Below are 22076 nucleotides of genomic sequence, written 5' to 3'. Positions count from 1 at the left end.
TATATGGACACATACTCATGGAACATGGCACGAGCTCATCGGCCATTGCCGTTGAGTGAGCTGCACATCATTGGGTGAGTCAGTGAAACTGGAAAGCTTTTTAAGGACTATAATTTCCTACTCATATTGGTCAAGATTGTGTCTCTTCCACACACCTTGGCCTAGGCTATTGATGGATTCAAGATTGTGTCTCTTCCACACACCTTGGCCTAGGCTATTGATGGATTCAAGATTGTGTCTCTTCCACACACCTTGGCCTAGGCTATTGATGGATTCAAGATTGTGTCTCTTCCACACACCTTGGCCTAGGCTATTGATGGATTCAAGATTGTGTCTCTTCCACACACCTTGGCCTAGGCTATTGATGGATTCAAGATTGTGTCTCTTCCACACACCTTGGCCTAGGCTATTGATGGATTCAAGATTGTCATGTTTTATGATCTCTCATTCTCAGTTTGTCAGTGTCAAAGTAGCCTGACATTTCAATCATTTGTGCAGTATTCAAAAATATTCTGCTGAAGTCTCCAGTCATGTCAAATTACATAGAATTGCATAAAATGTGTTTATAAAAAGGCCCAATCTTTTCCACACCCTAGGTTACAAAAATAATTCAGCAAGCGCCTCCACTCTACTGCTCTAGTCTAGACCACTACGCAAATGCAATGACACGCGTGCAATGATTTATTATAAAGGTGATTTTCCGGTACCTCAGAGCTCCCCAGATTACCCCCCTTGCGTGCTCATTTTCTGTTCCGGCACCTCCCAATTTACAAATTAAGCACTGAAATACACTCAATTTTATTCACCATAGTGATTCAGGAGTAACATTAAAACAGAATAATATGTTCCACCAACATTAGACAACTGTACAGAAAACCCTAGAATTGCTGAGATTTGTGTGTGTGTGTGTGTGTGTGTGTGTGTGTGTGTGTGTGTGTGTGTGTGTGTGTGTGTGTGTGTGTGTGTGTGTGTGTGTGTGTGTGTGTGTGTGTGTGTGTGTGTGTGTGTGTGTGTGTGTGTGTGTGTGTGTGTGTGTGTGTGTGTGTGTGTGTGTGTGTGTGTGTGTGTGTGTGTGTGTGTGAATAGGAGTGTGGGAGAGGACGGGTGGGTGGATCCATAGGGTATATGTTGGATGAGAATGGATGAGTAAGTTGATGGATGTAAGTGTGGATGTAAGCGGGTAGGTTATAATGTGACAAAAGGGGACCCCAGCTCCCCGTTACCGCATTGGGCAGAGGGTATGGCTTTCCACTCGGGACCTGCTCCTTTGGGTGGTGTCCCGCAAACGGTCCCCCTGTTTCATTGGTCCTTTTCCCAACTCTCGAGTCCTTAGTTCCACTGCTGTCCATCTTTTGTTACCCCGTACCCTCCGCATTCACCCTGCTTTCCATGTGTCTAGGATTAAGCCCGTGTCTCACAGCCCTTTGTCTGCTGTCTCCAGGCTCAACCCTCCTCCCCGTGTCATCGATGGCCATCCGGCATACACGGTGAAACGCCTCCTGAGTGTTCGACCACAGGGCAGGGTTTTCCAGTACCTGCTTGTCTGGGAGAGTTATGGCCCGGAGAAGAGGTGCTGGTGGTTTTAACCTTCCGGACTTGGAATTGTATCAACTCGCCACCCAAGGCTTTTACTTGTGACATATTGTTAAATGCACTAAAGAGGAACCATGGGTGCATATTTAAGATGAGCATGCTCATCCCCAGAACTTTTCACTTGTCTATTTTCAAAGGATAAAGCTAAGAACATTGACCACGTCATCGTTAAGAACACTACAACAATATGGAAGAAAATGAAACGTATTCTACAAGAACCAATATTACTCCCTAAAAACACAACCCCATGTTACAATTCTTGTATGGCTTGTCAGAATTCACCCATAAATTGGTCCACATGGAAAACTAAAGGCATAGAAACCAAAAATACATTTTAGAATGGCCAGTGTAAATAAATACATGCAACTTAAAAGTTTCATATCAAGAAATGTTGACTTGAAATCTTTTGGACATCAGAGCAGTCTTGAAGGAACCCTAGGAGTCAGAAAAGGATTTTCATATCATAAGATATATAAAAACTTGCAGACAGCCTATCCAACTGACAGTGTCTTCGAAAAAAGATTAACTATTGGAACCAAGACTTAAAAATAACTGATATTGGCAGAAGATGGGGGGGGGGAATATTGAAACATAACTAACGAAATATCAGTTAAAGAAATATTTGAGAATTAATCCATTATTTACTAATGCATATAATTTATTACATATAAAATTCACAATTTCTTCAGCACAACAGCAGTCATGTCTTAAGTGTAAAACTAACAATGACTCAAAAATGTACAGTCGTGGCCAAATGTTTTGAGAATGACACAAATATTAATTTCCACAAAGTTTGCTGCTTCAGTGTCTAGATATTTTTGTCAGATTTTACTATGGAATACTGAAGTAGAATTATAAGCATTTCATAAGTGTCAAAAGCTTTTATTGACATTTACATGAAGTTGATGTAAAGAGTCAATATTTGCAGTGTTGACCCTTATTTTTCAAATCGCCCTGGCATGCTGTCAATTAACTTCAGGGCCACATCCTGACTGTTGGCAGCCCATTCTTGCATAATCAATGCTTGGAGTTGAGAAATTGTGGGTTTTTGTTTGTCCACCTTTTTCTTGAGGATTGACCACAAGTTCTCACACCTGCATTGCTTGCTGTTTGGGGTTTTAGGCTGGGTTTCTGTACAGCACTTTGAGATATCAGCTGATGTACGAAGGGCTATATAAATAAAAATTGATTTGATTTGATTTGATTTTCAATGGGATGAAGGTCTGGGGAGTGTCCTGGCCATGGACCCAAAATATCGATGTTTTGTTCCCGAGCCACTTAGTTATCACTTTTAACTTCTGGCAAGGTGCTCCATCATGCTGGAATAGGCATTGTTCATCACCAAACTGTTCCTGGATGGTTGCTCTCGGAGGATGTGTCGGTACCATTCTTTATTCACTCCCTTGGCTGAGAAGCAATCCCGCACATGAATGGTCTCAGGATGCTTTACTGTTGGCATGACACAGGACTGATGGTAGCGCTCAACTTGTCTTCTCTGGACAAGCTTTTTTCCAGATGCCCCAAACAATCGGAAAGGGGATTTATAAGAGAAAATGATTTTACCCCAGTCCTCAGTAGTCCAATCCTTGTACCTTTTGCAGAATATCAGTCTGTCCCTGAAGTTTTTCCTGGAGAGAAGTGTCTTCTTTTCTGCCCTTCTTGACACCAGGCCATCCTCCAAAAGCCTTTGCCTCACTGTGCGTGCAGATGCACTCACACCTGCCTGCTGCCATTCCTGAGCAAGCTCTGTACTGGTGGTGCCCCGATCCCACAGCTGAATTAACTTTAGGAGACGGTCCTAGCACTTGGTGGACTTTCTTGGGCACCCTGACGCCTTCTTCACACACAATTGAACCGCTCTCCTTGAAGTTCTTGATGATCCGATAAATGGTTGATTTAGGTGCAATCTTACTGGCAGCAATATCCTTGCCTGTGAAGCCCTTTTTGAGCAAAACAATGATGACGGCACGTGTTTCCTTGCAGGTAACCATGGTTGACAGAGGAAAAACAATGATTCCAAGCATCACCTTCCTTTTGAAGCTTTCAGTCTGTTATTCAAACTCAATCAGCATGACAGAGTGATCTCCAGCTGTCACGACTCCCGCCGAAGTTGGTCCCTCTCCTTGTTCGGGTGCGTTCGGCGGTCGACGTCACCGGCTATCGAGTCACCATCAATCCATGTTTCACTTTCATTTTGTTTTGTCTTCATTAAACACACCTGGTTTCCATTCCATAGTCAATGTTCTTTATTTAGCCCTCTGGCTTCCCTTTCTGTTTTGTGAGTGATTGTCATTGTCATGTGGGTTCGTTCTTTGTGCTCTGGATATTTGTATTTTTCCTTGTTGGAACATTGCTTACATTTTGAATATTCAGTGATTACTCATACCTGTGTCCTGCACCTGACTCTGCTTATCCATTCACCTAATCGCTGACAGAATCACTCAACATAGAATGGAGTCAGCAGGTGCAGTCAGCCAGCCCTCCTCTCCCAGTGGAAGAGTGCGTTCAGCAGCACGCGACAAATGTTACAGAGTCTCGATACAGCCATGGATCGCATACTGCAAACCATGGACAGATGAGAGAGAGGGGGTTTTCCGGTTAATCCATCATCACCACTTCAGCTCCCACAACAACCTCCACTGCCGGGTGCCAGGGGTTCCTACTCCAGCTGGAGCTCTACCTGGCAGCTGTTCAGCCGGCCCCTTCGGGACGCGAGAGAGTGTGCGCCCTCATCTCTTGTCTGACTGGTAAAGCCCTGGAATTGGCCAATGCCATCTGGGGAAGGAAAGGCCAGACGTTGGACAATTACGAGGATTTCACCCGCCGCTTCCGGGCGGTTTTGGATCATCCACCTGTCGTCACCCTCCTCTGGTCATCCTGGCATCGGTCGGACAGTGCGCTTGCTGGGAAGTACTGGTGGCCCACGTTAGCTAAGGACATGGTGGTTTATGTTTCCTCCTGCTCGGTGTACACACAGTGCAAGGCACCTAGACACCTGCCCAGAGGGATATTACAACCCCTTCCCGTTCCACAACGACCGTGGTCACACCTATCGGTGGATTTCGTGATGGATCTTCCCCCGTCACCGGGCAACACCACGATCCTGGTCGTTGTGGATCTGTTTTCTAAGTCCTGCCATCTCCTTCCTTTGCCCGGTCTCCCTACGGCTCTACAGACTGCAGAGGCCCTGTTCACCCATGTATTCCAGCACTACGGGGTGCTTGAGGATACATTTTCTGATTGGGGTCCCCAATTCACATCTAAAGTCTGGAGGGTGTTTATGGAACGCCTGGGGGTCTCGGTCAGCCTCACCTCAGGTTTTCACCCAGAGAGTAACGGGCAGGTAGAGAGAGTCAACCAGGATGTGGGTAGGTTTCTGCGGTCCTATTGCAGGCCCAGCAGGGGGAGTGGGCGGTTTTCATCCCCTGGGCAGAGATGGCCCAAAACTCCCTCCGCCACTCTTCCACTAACCTATCACATTTTCGGTGTGTGCTAGGTTATCAGCCGGTCCTGGCACCGTGGCATCAGAGCCAGATCGAGGCTCCTGCGGTATACACTGGGGGACCGGGTCTGGTCTTCATTATACACACCTGGTTTCCATTCCATAATCAATGTTCCTTATTTAACTCTCTGGCTTCCCTTTCTGTTTTGTGAGTGATTGTCATTGTCATGTGGGTTCGTTCTTTGTGCTCTGGATATTTGTATATTTCCTTGTTGGAACATTGCTTACATTTTGAGTAAATTCAGATGATGACTCATACCTTTGTTCTGCACCTGACTCCTCTTATCCCTTCACCTAATTGCTGACACCAGCCTTGTCCTCGTCAACACTCACACCTATGTTAATTAGAATCACTGACATGATGTCAGCTGGTCCTTTTGTGGCAGGGCTGAATGCAGTGGAAATGTTTTTTGGGGATTCAGTTCATTTGCATGGCAAATAGGGACTTTGCTATTAATTGGAATTCATATGATCACTCTTCATAACATTCTGGAGTATATGCAAATTGCCATCATACAAACTGAGGCAGCAGACTGTGAAAATGAATATTTGTGTCATTCTCAAAACTATTGGCCACAACTGTTTATTTTACTGTTCCACTATATGACCACTGATTATGATGACCATGTGTTTCTGGATAGACCAGAGCTATTTTCCATATGGAGCCCTGGCTGGGATACGGTACGTGTTTATGAGTGTTTATCACGCAGTTGTGTGAGTATTCCTCAGGGGACACTAGCTGTCTCCCTCGTTAGGCGATACTGATGTTAGCGTGTGTACCAGTCCCTCAACACAACATCTGGATACACCACTGTCTACTGAACACAACCAACAAATGACTCATAGCCTGGAAAACAAAGGCACGCACGTATGCACGCGGATACAAACACACGCAAACACACACACAAATAGCATATCCGACCGTGAACATAAAACACGCACACCAATAGCAATCAAATACAATCACACACACACACTCACCAAAAGAAAGCATACGATAACACATGCAAGCAAGCCCACACACACACACACACACCAATAGCCAGAATATATACGATCACACACACTTTGTCTTCCTCCCCCCTCTATATCATACCCTCTTGATCACTTGATTGGTACATGCATAACCTGACAAAAGACATGCAGCTCCTTTCCTTTTATTCATCTTTCATCTTCCTTTCATCGTTCCTTGTTTAGTGATGGATATATCAGGGACAGGGGATGAAGGACAAAATAAAGGAACCAGGAATAGGTGTCAGACTGAATAGCAGGGTCCTTTAAAAAATACACCAAAGACATCAAAGATATGCCTCCTCCTCATCATTATCTTCATCATCAGGGCCATTGATAATCAAGAACCCTTTTATCTATGAATAGGATCACACACGCAGAAACACACACACTTCCCTTCCCACCTGCAGGTTAGAGAGAGTAGCCAGCGGGGAAAAATCTGTCTGGAAATTAGTTGGCAACCGGAGGGTTGCTTGTATCATATCCTAGATGTCATTGCCTGCCGTTGTGCCCTTGAGCAAGGCACTTAACCTCCCACAAAAACTGTTCTGGGGCACCCAGTGTGGCAGCCCTCCACTCCTCTCCAAAACCTATATATGTGGCTATGTGTATGAACAGTATGTGTGTCTTTCGGTGGGATTGGGATAAAAGCTAAAGTAACATTTTGGTTGGACCCTAGGTTGGGTGCAATTGACCAATAAAGTGATCTTAATCTTAGTCTATTGGAAGAAACCCTACTAATGAGTTTCTTTGCCGGTTCTATGGAACCCAATAGCGTTCTACCTGGAACCAAAAAGGTTCTTCAAAGGGTTATCCAATGGGGACAGCCGGAGAACCCTTTTAGGTTCTAGATAGCACCATTTTTTCGAAGACATTTTAGATGTCTCAAAGCCTTACCTTCGCTTGAAGAGCCATGGCTGCTTGTGTGTCAGCGAGTGACTCATCTCTGAGTCTTTAACAAGCTGTCAATTAGACCCTTTTAAAGAAGAGACAAGGGTTATCTATACTCTAATTACAGATAGAGCCAAATACTCACTCGCAGGCTATCAGCTATCCGCAAGTGTGAGATGGAGAGAGGTGGGGGGAATAGAGAAAGAAAGAGAGGGATAGAGGAAAAGAGATAGGAATGGAGCGCGAGAGTGGATGAGAGAGAGTGGTGGAGAGGAGAGGGAGAAACTGAGAGAGAGAAAAAAACAGAGTGGAGGAGAGATGGAGAAAGAAGGGGGGGGGGTAGAACATGGAGAGTGTAATAGATGAGAGAGTGACAGGGGCAGAAGGGAGTCTACCTCCTAAAGGGTCTAATTAAGTGTTTAATAGAGTGGCAGAGCTCTGAGAGACCACTGGCTGACTGTGTCACCCACACGCACCACGTGAGCACACAAGCGCACAGACAGACACACACACTCACGCGATGCCATCAGCTCAGCATAGTGCTTGCTACCTGCCATCACGTCATCTGTCTCCGAGGATCTTACCTTCCGAGGTCATTCCCCAAACTATTTAATAAAATGTAATATTGCATTCTGTCTTTGTTATTCGTTCAGTTAAGCCTGTACTCGATTGAACTGAAGTACTGACTTCTGTCAGTAGGCTACAGCTTCATATAGACACCAGATTATGACTGATTTATTTCCACTCAATCAATCGCTCTCTCTCAATAACGCCATCACGTCTTTGTGTTTGATGCATTTCTATCTAAAACATTGAATCAACAACAGCCCAACCCCTGTTCAGGTATTTATTCACATTCCCACTATTTCACAGCATTGTCATTGTGCTACTACAGTTATCTCTATTCCCAGCATTGTTGTTAGTAATATTCCTGTGCACATACATTTAAATTCCACTGTTAGCTCTGCTACTGTTAGCCCAAATGGGAAGCCCACTGTGGTCAACTCGTCCAGTACTATTATTTAAAATAACGTAAGTATTGATACCCCCTCTGTTTTCAAATTATATAGAGGGCTTGGGGCTGTTACACATAAACATGCAAAGCTTGATGTCAAAGATGGACCTTCTTGATGTCTGAGTATAGACACGAGCCCTGATATTCTGGTTCTCACGGAGACCTGGCTCGAAATGTTCAGGTGTTATATACTGAAAAGGGGGAGGGGTAGCTACTACACTACCGGTCAAAAGGTATAGAACACCTACTCATTCAAAGGTTATTTATTTATTTTTACTATTTTCTACATTGTAGAATAATAGTAGAGACATCAAAACTATGAAATAACACATATGGAATCATGTAGTAACAAAAAAAGTGTTAACCAAATCAAAATATATTTTATATTTGAGATTCTTCAAAGTAGCCACCCTTTGCCTTGATGACAGCTTTGCACACTCTTGGCAGTCTCTCAACCAGCTTCACCTGGAATAATTTTCCAACAGTCTTGAAGGAGTTTCCACATATGCTGAGCACTTGTTGTCTGCTTTTCCTTTACTCCGCGGTCCAACTCATCCTAAAACCATCTCAATTCGGTTGAGGTCGGATGATTGTGGAGGCCAGGTCATCTGATAAAGCACTCCACCACTCTCATTCTTGGTCAAATAACACTTACACAGCCTGGAGGTGTGTTTTGGATCATTGTCCTGCTGTGAAAAAATTATAGTCCCACTAAGCAGAATCCAGATGGATGGCATATCGCTGCAAAATACTGTGGTAGCCATGCTGGTTAAGTTTGACCAGCAAAGCACCGTCACACCTCCTCCTCCATGCTGCACGGTGGGAACCACACATGCAGAGATCATCCATTTACCTACTCTGCGTCAAAGACACTGAATCAAAAATTGCAACCAAAAATCTAAAATTTGGACTAATCAGACAGATTTCCACAGGTCTAATGTCCATCTGTTACTTGAACTCTGTGAAGCATTTATTTGGGCTGCAATTTCTGAGGCTGGTAACTCCAATGACGATATCCTCTGCAGCAGAAGTAACTCTGGGTCCTCCTTTCCTGTGGTGGTCCTCATGAGAGCCAGTTTCATGATAGTGCTTGATGGTTTTTGTGACTGCACTTGATGATTCTTTCAAAGTTCTTTACATTTTCCGGATTGACTGACCTTCATGTCTTAAAGTAATGATGGACTGTCATTTCTCTTTGTTTATTTGAGCTGTTCTTGCCATGATATGGACTTGGTCTTTTACCAAACAGGGCTATCTTCTGTATACCACCCCTACCTTGTCACAACACAACTGATTGTTTCAAGCGCAATGAGATGGAAAGAAATTCCACAAATGTACTTTTAACAAGGCACACCTGTTAATTGAAATGCATTCCAGGTGACTACCTAATGAAGCTGGTTGAGAGAATTCCAGGAGTGTGAAAAGCTGTCATGAAGGCAAAGGGTGGCTACTTTATAGAATCTCAAATATATTTTGATTTGTTTAACACTTGTTTTGGTTACTGCATGATTCTATATGTGTTATTTCATAGTTTTGATGTCTTCACTATTATTCTACAATGAAGAAAATAGTAAAAAAATAATGAAAAACCCTTGAATGAGTAGGTGAGTCCAAACTTTTGACTGGTACTGTATGCGATATCAACACTTGTGGCAACATGTTCTCTAAGTGTCACGGTCCCCAAAAGTTTGTGTTTTTGATCAGAAATGTAGCCCTATGCCAAAATATGCATTTGTTTGTAACAGGGATCCACTCACTCTCTGCCTAAGCAAGTTCTGTCCGTCACTGATAAGAGAGATAAGTGATGCATTTAATCAGGGTAAGGTTTTACTAAGCTAACATATGGAATCATTTTAGAGTTGGTCATACCATGGATCATGTATCTATTTTATTTAGAAATTTTAAGATCCCTTTAGGTCTAAAAAAATGTATATAAAAAAATATTTCATAAAATATTGAATTTGGCCTTTACTACTACAAGCCATAGAAACGTATTGAATAACACATTTATAAATGACAAAAAGACAGTCATCAAATAAATCATAAGGAATTAGGAAATATTTTGTTTTTTACATCCCTTATATTTATTCACACAAAACTACCTCCATACTTCCATTCATATGTATGAGTTACCTTCCGACGAGTCCTGTGACACTTGTGGGGGTCGTAGAGCAAAACTGAGAACACCATCGTGTTTGTGAGAGTCTCATTAGTTTGTAGGCCAAATTGTTTGGACACTTCAGATGTTTTCGTGAGAAGACTGATTTTTGGGACGTCTCATGGTCTGACAAACACTGCTGTAGCTCGGCCACCTTCCACCACAGATGCGCCCTCATACCATCCTTCATCCCCCCTCCTGGTCCCTGTAACTATTCCCCAGGTCGTTGCTGTAAAATGAGAATGTGTTCTCAGTCAACTTACCTGGTAAAATAGGGTTAAATAAAACAACCTAAATGGGTCGATTTTATGTCCTGTACTTTTTACTTTTTACTATATAAATATTGGTCTATCTGCAAAGAATTGTAACGTACACCTGTATGCAGATAACACTGTTGTGTATGCATGGTTGACCAGGCTTTTTCAGAGCTGCAATCTGCCTTTGTTGCTTTGCAGAAAGCATTTGCATGAGCTGAAATGTATACTTAATGCAGACAAAACCATGGATGTTAAGATTTCTGATAAATATCTGGGCATCTGAATTGATGAAAAGTTATCTTTGAAAAAGCATATGGATGAGTTAGTTAAAGAAGTTGAGAATAAAGATGGGCCTCTTCTTTAGAAATAGATCAAAACCATTGATATGAATGCAGCTGCCTCTGCACTGAAACCATTAGACGCAGTTTACCACAATGCACTTAGCTTTATTACGGGCGACAGGTTCAGTACACATCATTGCGTCTTATATCAGAAAGTAGGCTGGCCCTCTCTGAAGTCTTGTAAATCGACACACTGATCTCTTTTTATTTATAAAGCACTCTTGCGCAAACTTCCACCGTACCTTACTTCGTTGTTAAAATACAGATATACGAGTCACCAGACCCGATCGCAGGGATGACTTAAGACGTCCGCATGCTTCCCATCTGAAACCGTTCGGAACTGTTCCTGCATACATTAGGACATTTTGAGATGTGTTTCTTCGTTTTGGTCTTCGGCAATGTGGTGACCCTTGTGACCTTAATAATTATCACTCTATTTCTAAACGTTCTTGCCTCGAAACACATTTGGAATTCCTGATTAATGCTCAGCTAAGATATTTCTTTACTTTAAAATCTATTCTAAATGTGCATCAGTCAGGCTTCAGACCCAGGGCAGAGCACCATCTCGGGAGCATCACTGGTATTAATCGATGTGGTAAATTGTTTGGATAGGAAGAAATACTGCGATGCTCTATTCATTGACTTGTCTACGCATTCGACCACTCTTTACTAATTCCCTGTTAAATCCGAACATCTTCCTAGTGTAACAGTATAACTTTAAACCGTCCCCTCGCCCATACCCGGGCGCGTCTGCACACATCAACAACAGCCACCCACGAAGCATCATTACCCATCGCTCCACAATAGCCGCAGCCCTTGCAGAGCAAGGGGAACCACTACTTCAAGGTCTCAGAGCAAGTGATGTCACCGATTGAAACGCTATTTAGCGCGCACCACCGCTAACTAGCTAGCCATTTCACATCCGTTACACTCACCCCCCTTTTGACCTCCTCCTTTTCCCGCAGCAACCAGTGATCCGGGTCAACCGCATCAATGTAACAGTATAACTTTAGTCCGTCCCCTCGCCCCTATCCGGGCTCGAACCAGGAACCCTCTGCACACATCAACAACAGTCACCCACGAAACATCATTACCCATCGCTCCACAAAAGCCATGGCCCTTGCAGAGCAAGGGGAACCACTACTTCAAGGTCTCAGAGAAAGTGATGTCACCGATTGAGACGCTATTTAGCGCACACCACCGCTAACTAGCTAGCTATTTCACATCCGTTACACTAGGCATGTGCACGTGAGTGAGAGAGGTATATATTCTTATTCCATCCCTTTACTTAGATTTGTGTGTACAGCTATTAGGTAGTTGTTGTGGAATTGTTAGATTACTGTTAGATATTACTGCACTGTTGGAACTAGAAGCGCAAGCATTTTGCTACCCTCGCAATAACATCTGCTAACCATGTGCATGTGACCAATAAAATGTGATTTGATAGGGAGTATGTGTGTGTGTGTGTGTGTGTGTGTGTGTGTGTGTGTGTGTGTGTGTGTGTGTGTGTGTGTGTGTGTGTGTGTGTGTGTGTGTGTGTGTGTGTGTGTGTGTGTGTGTGTGTGTGTGTGTGTGTGTGTGTGTGTGTGTGTGTGTGTGTGTGTGTGTGTGTGTGTGTGTGTGTGTGTGCATCTGTATTGTATGTGTGTGAGTGCTACTGTCAGTACTATAAATACAGGGTGTTGATGACAGGTGTTGGTGCCTCACATCTCTTGGGTGAGGGGAGGGGGGAGAGGAAAAGGGGAAGGAAGGAGGGATGAGAGAGATGAGAGGGAGGAATAGTAGGCGAAAGTGGGAAGATGAGTTTGAAGTGGGGTGAGGGATGAGCTAGGGACAAGAGGAGGGACAAAGTGAAGATAAAGAAGAGAGGGTGAGGTTCGGTGGGCACTGTGGTGATCAGGCTACAACAGAACTAGAAGTGATCTGATGATTGATCATCTCTCTACACTCTAAGCATCGAGCTCAATGTGTCTGTCAATGTATTTCTGTGAAACACTGTGCACATCATTATGGTATAATTTGTCTGTATAAGGATGACTGATTGAGGTATATATCCCTCTCAGTATTTCTCATCTCAGATTCTCAGAATTATTTCCTGCTTGTTTCCTAGCAGAACAGCTCTTTCCCAGCTATTATCTGATTAAGGTTGATGGAGATGAGGTAGAAGACATATTTCTATTTCTCATCCATGCCCTGTGTTGCATGTTTAGACAGAACACACACATTTATTTACAGACTGGTGTTAAACATTATATCTGTAGAGGTGTTGTGGTGTTGCATTGCTGTCTGTAGGTGTTTGAATTGGTACCCTGTACAGCAGAGTATCGAATCATATCCTACTGATGTTTTCTGTTCTACGAGACAATGAATTGCATCCACCTGGTGTCCCAGGTCTAAATCAGTCCCTGATTAGCAGGAATGACTGGGAAAAAAAACAGTGGAACTGACTTCAAGGTCCAGGGTTGAGTTTGAGGGATATACAGTATAGGTGATTTGTCTCACATTATGTGGTGTCTAGAGGGGTTTTAGTACTACATGATGTGTTATGCTAGGGTTGTTTGTAATTTGTGTGGTAGCTTGAGTATATATACAGTATTATGTGTTGTCTTACCTTGTGAGGTATGACAACGGTAGATCCTCCACTGATGCCAACGATGGGCAGAGCTGTCTGAGTCGACAGGAAGTCTAGGATCTGAGCCACTTCTGCCACCTGCTTTTATTCAGTCAAAGGAGATAGTCAAATAGATACACACAACATATAGATGATTTTTACCAAGGAATCTGGCATCTCATATCTATCCCGTTTTTTCACTATCCCCAAAGGACAGAGGTCAGTATCTGAGTTAACCTTCCGCCTTGTTTAACACGATTGATTGATTGATTGATTGATTGATTGATTGATTGATTGATTGATTGATTTATTGATCCATCGATTGACTGACCTGATGTCCAGCTCCTGATCCCACATCGTCCTCGAACACGACCCCATGCAGTTTCTCTGTCGCCATGGTTTCACAGAGACGTGTCAGCAGGGCGCGAGGGTTGGTGTCGTTAACCAGAACAGTGACCGGGTTCACCTCTAAGAAGAAGAAGAAGAAGACAAAAGCAGAAGAAAGAATGTTGCACTCCAAAGTGAACATAGAATGTGCTTTAGTGCTTTAGTGCTTTTTTGCACATAAGTATTCATGTCAAGAACATACAGTGGCAAAGCCTAGCATACCTAGGGGAAGATCAGCGAAGTCCTCTCTGCTCAAATGACCCCTGACTTCATTCTGGTAAGCAGAGCCACAGAACACCACCGCCACGTTAATAGAGGGATGAGGGATGAGAGGGCGGGAGAGGAGGGGAGGAAGGGAGGAGAGGAAGAGGAGGAGGAGGAGGAGGAAAAGAGGAGGATATCGCGGAGAAGAAGGTGGCTGTCCTGGAGGAGCAGCCATGTCAGCACCTTACTGCCTGGTGAGGAGTAAGAGGAGTAAAAATAGAAGGGGGGGGGGAGATATAGAGAGGGGGAAGAGGTGAGGGTGGGACAGAAGGTTCAAAGAGAGGGGGTAGGAGAGGGAAAGATGGAGAGCAGTAGTCAGACATGCAAGCAGCTTTTGTCTGTGACAATTGATGTGTCGCTCCACGAAACTAGTCTCTTTTGCGTCCCTTTGATATTTTAAGTAGAAATTGTGCACCAGTATTGGATTTTAAAAGTCTGTTATATTAAATGAAGTGTCCTTTAATATAGACCACATGGACAATTCAATAAATCCAACATTTTTATATGAATAAACATTTGCTAATGTCCCTTTGTGCACTCTCTGTGACTTCTCGGGAAGATTTTAACCCACTTAAGCCCACATTTTCCCCCATAATTGTAAAGCCCTATTTATTTTGTTGCTTTGACAAAGTATTTTCTGAAGATTATCATTTATTTAATGTGATTAGTGATTGCTAAAAATAAAATACAAATCCCTCATTTTATGGTCAACCCTGTGACACAAACTCCTTATTTTAATATTGTGAAACTATTCCTTTTTCCCCATGGTGTTTTGTGGTGGAAAACTGAGCACGTCGGGCATAACATGTCAACCCTGTTACCCATAGATAGACAGGCTTAAAATGTTTTACCAATTTACATTTTGGGTGAAACTTGCATTCAATTTCCCCTCCTTGTTGCACACAAGCTTCCATTCCCCCTGCCATAATGGGAGTTATGGCTGAGTTAAGATGAAATTAAACCTAAATTAACCCTGTTACTTTATTTGGCACTTACTATCATCTTTATTTAGATGGGGTAACATATTAAGTTTAATGTCTGCTTCCAACTCACACTCTCAAGCATGTAGATCCCCTGAACGCAGCTCACTTTCCAGCCCACTTTCCAGCTCACACGCTCAAACACATCGATGCCCTGAACGCAACTCACTCTCCAGATCCCAATCACCTGAATTCTGATCACCTGTTCACACACCTGTATGTCATTAGCACACACTATTTAGTTCAGTTCCTTGCACCCATCACTGTGCGCTATTGTTTGTTTTGTGACACACTTCTCTTCAGAGTGTTTGGGTTTCCTGTAATTTAATCCTCTCGTGTCTGATAGTTGTTGTCTGCCTCACTAACGGCGCCTTTTGCCTAGTCCTGCCTGTTATCCTGTTATTCCTGTTATCAACCTATTGCCTGATCTCCCAGATGACATTACTAGCCTTTTCACTGCCTGTACTGTTGCCTTTTTAAACCCTGTGTATGACCTTCTGCCTGTGGTCCTTTACAAATAAACACCTGCTTACGCCCTGCGCTTGAAACCAGCTCTCTGTCTCCCATCGTGTTCATTGCACGGGCCCAGTACAGTCAAAAATGTTAGTTTTTTTGTTGTCATTTTATATATATTTCCACAAGTTGGAGTAATACTGTGAAAATTGTGATAATTCCTATTTAGTGCAAGAGCTGTTTGAAAAGAGCGCCTGACATTTCGACCGCATTGGACCTATAAATTGAACATGTGCTCATCATGACAGAGAGTTAAATTAAACTACCAGAAATTAACTCATTTTGTGGATTGACCCTGAAACCCATAATACTTCAGTGCATTTGTTTAAGTATTATATATTTTTCTCTCTCTCCATCCCTGTTCATTGCAATCTCACACACGCCCACTGACACTGACACCAGCACCTGACCTCCATCAGACATGAACATTTTAGTCTCTAGCCTGATATCTACAAGATATCATCTAGAAACATTTCAATTAGATTAGATGTATTTATCTTTTGGGCAACTGCTTTCAACAACAACTAGTGCTGAACAACTGCAGGTACATGAATAAAATATAGTACCCATCTTCAACGGCAGGAGCATTCGAAGTCATACGGAAGGAAACAGACAAAAATCACCTTAGAAAAGAGGCTTGAAAGAGAGTTGAAAGGATACGTCTGATGACAGTTCTATTCTAAGAGCTTAATATCTTTTGTTTTTTAGTCTCGTTCTTCATTTGCACACCAAAACGACAATATCCCAGCATCGAGACATTGGGCCATTTGGTCTGTATTGGAACAAAGAGATAGGGAAGTGTGAGGGATGTGAGATGATTGTGAAGGCCTCTCTGATGACCAGAGATCACACAGATTAATTAGCCAGCGGTCACTACATAGACACATAGCCGCGAGACGTAGGGGTGCTGAGTGTGCTGCAGGCCTCTGCAGGCCTCTACAAGAACATTTTTTTGTTGTTTTTTTTAGTAGTGCACTGGGCCTTTACTAATCCTAGTAAAGTTACTAGTTACTAGTACTAGTATTAACGGACCAATTTAGCATCTTCCAGCGGCAATGCAAAAACACACCACACCCCAACAGCACATCTGACAGAGGTGAGTGTATGGTGTGGGAGGGAGGGAGGGCGTAGCGTGTGCGTGTGTGTGCATGCGTGTGGGTGGGTGCTTGCGTGTGAGTGTGTAAAGCAGGAACGGGATTGTGCAGAGGTTATCAAACACCAAAGGCTTCGCCTGGTTAGTTTGTAATGCCCACTTTAAAATCCCACAGACAAGAAGAAGTGCTCTCAACGTGCACAATGTGTCAAAAGTGTGCACATGCATGCCTGCGTGTGCGTTCCGCTTATGTTTGTTCCGGCGTGAGCATGAGTGTGTGAGAGGCGAGCAAGGTGGCGGACAGTAATCGAAGACAAGGTCTCATTCTTTTTCATTTGAAAAATACATTGTATTTTTACAGTTATATGATTGAAACTAGTCACAACCCAAGGCCAAATACATAGAGAGGGGAGAGAGAGAGAGAGAGAGAGAGAGAGAGAGAGAGAGAGAGAGAGAGAGAGAGAGAGAGAGAGAGAGAGAGAGAGAGAGAGAGAGAGAGAGAGAGAGAGAGAGAGAGAGAGAGAGAGAGTATGACAGAAAAATAGCAAGAAGGCGAAAGAACCATTTAAAGATAGAGAAACAGAAAGATTAGAGAGAAATGCAGACAAGGGGGAGGGAAAATGGAAAAAAGAGAGTGTGTGGGTTAGTTAGATGAGATGACTGGAGATTAGAGATGCTGGTTGCAGATACACTCAACCCACTGTAAAAAGAAATATTGTGAAACAGACACAAATTACTTATGTTCACCACACAATTTTGTATACAGTGCACTTCAATCATAGATGAAGGTAGTAGGTTACTTAAAACTGTCACACCCTGATCTGTTTCACCTGCCCTTGTGCTTATATCCACCCCCTCCAGGTGTCCCCCATTTATCCCCTGGGTACTTATACCTGTGTTCTCTGTTTGTCTGTTGCCAGTTTGTCTTATTTGTCAAGTCAACCAGCGTTTTATTCTCAGCTCCTGCTTTTCCCTAGTCTCCCTTTTTCTCACCCTCCTGGTTTTGACCCTTGCCTGTCCTGACTCTGAGCCCGCCAGCCTGACCACTCTGCCTGCCCCTGACCCTGAGCCTGCCTGCCGTCCTGTTCCTTTGCCCCTACCCTGGTTAAATTTGGGTCTTACCCGAAACAGAAGCGATAGGAGGGAGAATGGTCAGTGAGGATGGGTGGGCGTATAATGCGAAGGTCTAAAAACCCAAATGTTGTGTGTTCGAATGACAATGGCCAACTTTAGTATTTTAAATAGTTAGGAACTTCTTATTACTTTTTAACTGGCTATTTAGCTAACCCTAACCCTTTAGTTACTTAGCTAGCATGTTACCTAACCACTACCTTAACCCCCAGCCTAGCTATCGTTAGCCAGCTAGTTAACCTAGCTAACATTAGCCGCAACAAGTTGGAAGTCTTTATGAAGGAAATCGTGTACTGGTCAAGAATGCATTTTTGTGTGCCTGTCACAAATTTCAAATAAGTCATTTGTCTATTTTCACAGTTTTCTGTTATAGTGTGTTGATAGCACGATAATCTCTCCACTCTGGGCTGGGCGGTGATGGACTAAGCAGGTTAACAACAGAATGTGTGTGGGAGAGTGGGATAAGGTATAGGACAGGATATGAGCATGTCTAGAGACATACAGTGTAACCGACTTGGTTTGATGACCTACGGTAGCATGAATCCTTAGACCTGGACATTCATTAGCTCCTGAAGTTAATGCCCAGGCTTTAGCTTAGAGGCCTTACACAGTCTTCTGGTTCCCAGACAACCAAGGTTAAAACAAAATAAATGTGTATTTGTCACATGCTTCGTAAACAACAGGTGTAGACTAACAGCAAAATGCTTACTTATGGGCCCTTCCCAACAATGCTGTCGTGACGTGACTATCGTTAACCTGATGACTGTTATTTATTTTATCAACCAACTATGTTTAATTGATACAATTAAATTAATCATGTAACAACACATCAGGAATTTGGGGCACCACAGTAAAAGTTTGTTTAATGAGTTACCATCTCCCAAATTAACTCAAGAATGTATAGATATCATAACAGTCACTAAATAATCAATTCCTCATGTTAGTCTCATTCTGAACATCGTAGACTTCATAAATCTGCACAAACCTGAGACTTACTGATCATTCCATACCACACAAATTGATTTGATTATTTATTTACTAACAAACTAAGTGATAACATAGGATACACACACACACACACACATATGGTATAGGTTATTGATTAGAAACTTAATACGATAACAACAAGTCCCTAGCGGACTAACACAATATGACACTTGTTACACAAGATGGAGATTTAAAGAAAGAGAGAGAAAAAGAGAAGCAACACTTGGATACATTTGGGAACTACACCGGCAATAACCCTAATACCTTTCCCCGAACTGCTGCTCTTATGGGTAAGAAGTAATGCATGTATTTAAGTGTTGAAGGTCTTCGTCGTGTATCTCTGTTGGACCCTAGCCTTCCGCTTGGAGAGGAGGGTTCGATTGGGCCTTCTTATTTCGAATGGCCTTCTCCTTCGTTCTCTGGTGTAAGTCTCTGATTGTCCACAAGAGGCCACAATGTCCTTCTTAGTTGTCTGTTACTTGCACTCGTTCTGGAAGAGTGGTCTCCTGAGGACAGCTAATCAGCCATGTCGATGATCACAGAGTGGTGATGAAAGCAGTGTAGGGCAGGATGATTTGAAGAGAGTAACAGTACTTAGAACAACGACTCAACCGCAGCATTGATTGTTAAGAGGTTATTTTGTCTTCGTCAACCTCGTGTTGCATTCCGGACTATTGTAGAATTCGCTGCAACTTTGGTCCGTTTTAGTCTGATATGTTCATTCTTAACTCAAATGCTGTATACCATTGCGTAAAAAGGGGGCCTTAATGTCATTGGTTACACGCTCTCTGGGCTCCCTGGGGCGTGGCTGGTTAAAAGGCAAGGTACATAATTTACTATGATCTCGTTAGAGAACTAAAATCACTATCTTATTGTCACAAAAACATTCTATTTACCCTGGATATTTTCTACACAAATTAAAGTATGTAAATCTGATATACACAGTGTAAAAGCTCTTCAAGTTACAATGTTTCCATTATAATGTCTTTATAACAATTTTAATGACATCACAAAATATACATACATTTTCCATATTCCATCTCTCATCATTCCCAACATTCGGATGTTGAAATATATTGTCCCAGTGTCAAGTCCTGACCTTAGTTATCTTTGTTTTCTTTATTATTTTGGTTAGGTCAGGGTGTGACAAGGGTGGTTGGTTTAGTTTTGTCCTGTCTAGGGTTTTTGTAATTCTATGGGTTTTTGTATGTCTAGGTATATGTAGGTCTATAGTGGCCTGAATTGGTTCCCAATCAGAGGCAGCTGTTTATCGTTGTCTCTGATTGAGGATCCTATTTAGGTTGCCATTTTCCAGTTTGGTTTTGTGGGTTAATTTTCTATGTTTAGTCGCCTGTTTGCACTAGTCATATTGGTTTGTTTTTGTTATTTTGTATAGTTTTGTTCAGTATTGCATTCGTTTAATAAAATAAAATGTACGCTTATCACGCTGCGCCTTGGTCTCCTCATTATGAGAACCGTGACACACAGTGTCCATTGTTTGATGTTGTCGTTTTGGGCAGCAAACTCTTCATAAGACACAAATAACACGTATTCTAAAATGGATTGCATTTTTGGAAGTCTTCAATCTACACTCAATACCCTATAATGACGAAGTGAAAACAGGTTTTTAGAAATGTTTGCGAATGTATTAAAAATAAAAAACAGAAATACCTTATTTACATAAGTATTCAGAAACTTTGCTATGAGACTCGAAATTGAGATCAGGTGCATCCTGTTTCCATTGATCTTCCTTTGGCCGGTTCTACTTGATTGGAACCCACCTCTGTTAAATGCAATTGATTGGACATGATTTGGAAAGGCACACCTGTCTATATAAGGTCCCACAGTTGGCAGTGCATGACAGAGCAAAAACCAAGCCATGAGGTCGAAAGAATTGTCCGTAGAGCTCCGAGACAAAATTGTGTCGAGGCACAAATCTGGGGAAGTTTACCAAAAATGTTTTGCAGCATTGAAGTTCCCCATGAACACAGTGGCTTCCATCATTCTTAAATGGAAAAAGTTAAGAACCACCAAGAATCTTCCTAGAGCTGGTCGCCCGGCCAAACTGAGCAATCGGGGGAGAAGGGCCTTGGTCAGGGAGGTGACCAAGAACCTGATGATCACTCTGACAAAGCTCTAGAGTTCCTCTGTGAAGATGAGAGAAACTTTCAGAAGGACAACCATCTCAGCAGCACTCCATCAATCCGGCCTTTATGGTGAGTGACCAGACATAAGCCACCGCTGAGTAAAAAAGAAGCAACGGCGGGGACTGGTAGACTAGTCAGGACAACGACCCTAAGCACACTGCCAAGACAATGCAGATGTAGCTTCGGGACAAGTCTCTGAATGTCCTTGAGTGGCCCAGCCAGAGCCCGGACTTGAAGCAGATCGAACAACTCTGGAGAGACCTGAAAATATCTGTGCAGCAACGCTCCCCATGCAACCTGACAGAGCATGGGATGATCTGCAGAGAAGAATGGGAGAAACTCCCCAAATATAGGTGTGTCGAGCTTGTAGTGTCATACCCAAGAAGACTCGATGGTGTAATCGCTCCAAAGGTGTTCAACAAAGTGTGTGTGTATATATATATATATATACAGTGGGGCAAAAAAGTATTTAGTCAGCCAACAATTGTGCAAGTTCTCCAACTTAAAAAGATGAGAGGCCTGTCATTTTCATCATAGGTACAGTTCAACTATGACAGACCAAATGAGGGAAAAATCCAGAAAATCACATTTAAATTAATTTATTTGCAAATTATGGTGGAAAATAAGTACAACCTGTAATTTAATTGTATTTTTATTTGGATTTCATGTAATGGACATACACAAAATAGTCCAAATTGGTGATGTGAAATGTCAAAAATGACTTGTTTGAACAATAAAAAAAAAATTCAAATGGAAAAGGGGTGCGTGCATATGTATTCATCCCATTTGCTATGAAGCCCCTAAATAAGATCTGGTACAACCAATTCCCTTCAGAAGTCACATAATTAGTTAGATTGCACACAGGTGTACTTTATTTAAGTGTCACATGATCTGTCACATGATCTCAGTATATATACACCTATTCTGAAAGGCCCCCAGAGTCTGCAACACAACTAAGCAAGGGGCACCATCAAGCAAGCAGCACCATGAAGACCCAAGGAGTTCTCCAAACAGGTCAGGGACAAAGTTGTGGAGAAGTACAGATCAGGATTGGCTTATAAAATAATATCCGAACATACCACGGGGGACCATTAAAAACATACCACGGGGCACCATTAAATCCATTATTTAAATAATTTAAGAATATGACACCACAACAAACCTGCCAATAGAGGGCCGTCCACCAAAACTCAGG

General features: G+C 42.7%; 1 protein-coding gene across 1 annotated transcript; it reads right to left on the bottom strand.

Moving 5' to 3' along the window:
• Positions 1-1544: 1544 nt before the first annotated feature.
• On the bottom strand, positions 1545-15175 carry LOC124040081 (glutamate receptor ionotropic, NMDA 2C-like). Its single transcript, XM_046356872.1, has 5 exons — positions 15084-15175; positions 13989-14221; positions 13711-13847; positions 13380-13478; positions 1545-2028 (listed from the first exon to the last, which is right to left on the bottom strand). The coding sequence occupies exons 2-5, from the start codon at positions 14203-14205 to the stop codon at positions 1975-1977; spliced, it is 507 nt and encodes a 168-aa protein (XP_046212828.1). The 5' UTR covers positions 14206-14221; positions 15084-15175; the 3' UTR covers positions 1545-1974.
• Positions 15176-22076: the final 6901 nt, after the last annotated feature.

The sequence above is a fragment of the Oncorhynchus gorbuscha genome, linkage group LG07, assembly GCF_021184085.1.
Source record: "Oncorhynchus gorbuscha isolate QuinsamMale2020 ecotype Even-year linkage group LG07, OgorEven_v1.0, whole genome shotgun sequence".
Classification (NCBI taxonomy): Eukaryota; Metazoa; Chordata; class Actinopteri; order Salmoniformes; family Salmonidae; genus Oncorhynchus; species Oncorhynchus gorbuscha.
Note: the sequence above shows the minus strand (reverse complement) of the source record. Positions and strands in the feature narration are given on the sequence as shown.

Bases quoted from the DNA above. Each gene is read 5' to 3' on its own strand.
- LOC124040081 (XM_046356872.1), bottom strand. From the start codon at position 14,205: ATGGCTGCTCCTCCAGGACAGCCACCTTCTTCTCCGCGATATCCTCCT. The intron at 13,479-13,710 runs GTCAGTCAATCG...GAATAAAAGCAG, and splicing joins GATCAGGAGCTGGACATCAG to GTGGCAGAAGTGGCTCAGAT. The intron at 2,029-13,379 runs GTAAGACAACAC...TCTGACTCCTAG, and splicing joins CCGTTGTCATACCTCACAAG to GGTTCCTTCAAGACTGCTCT.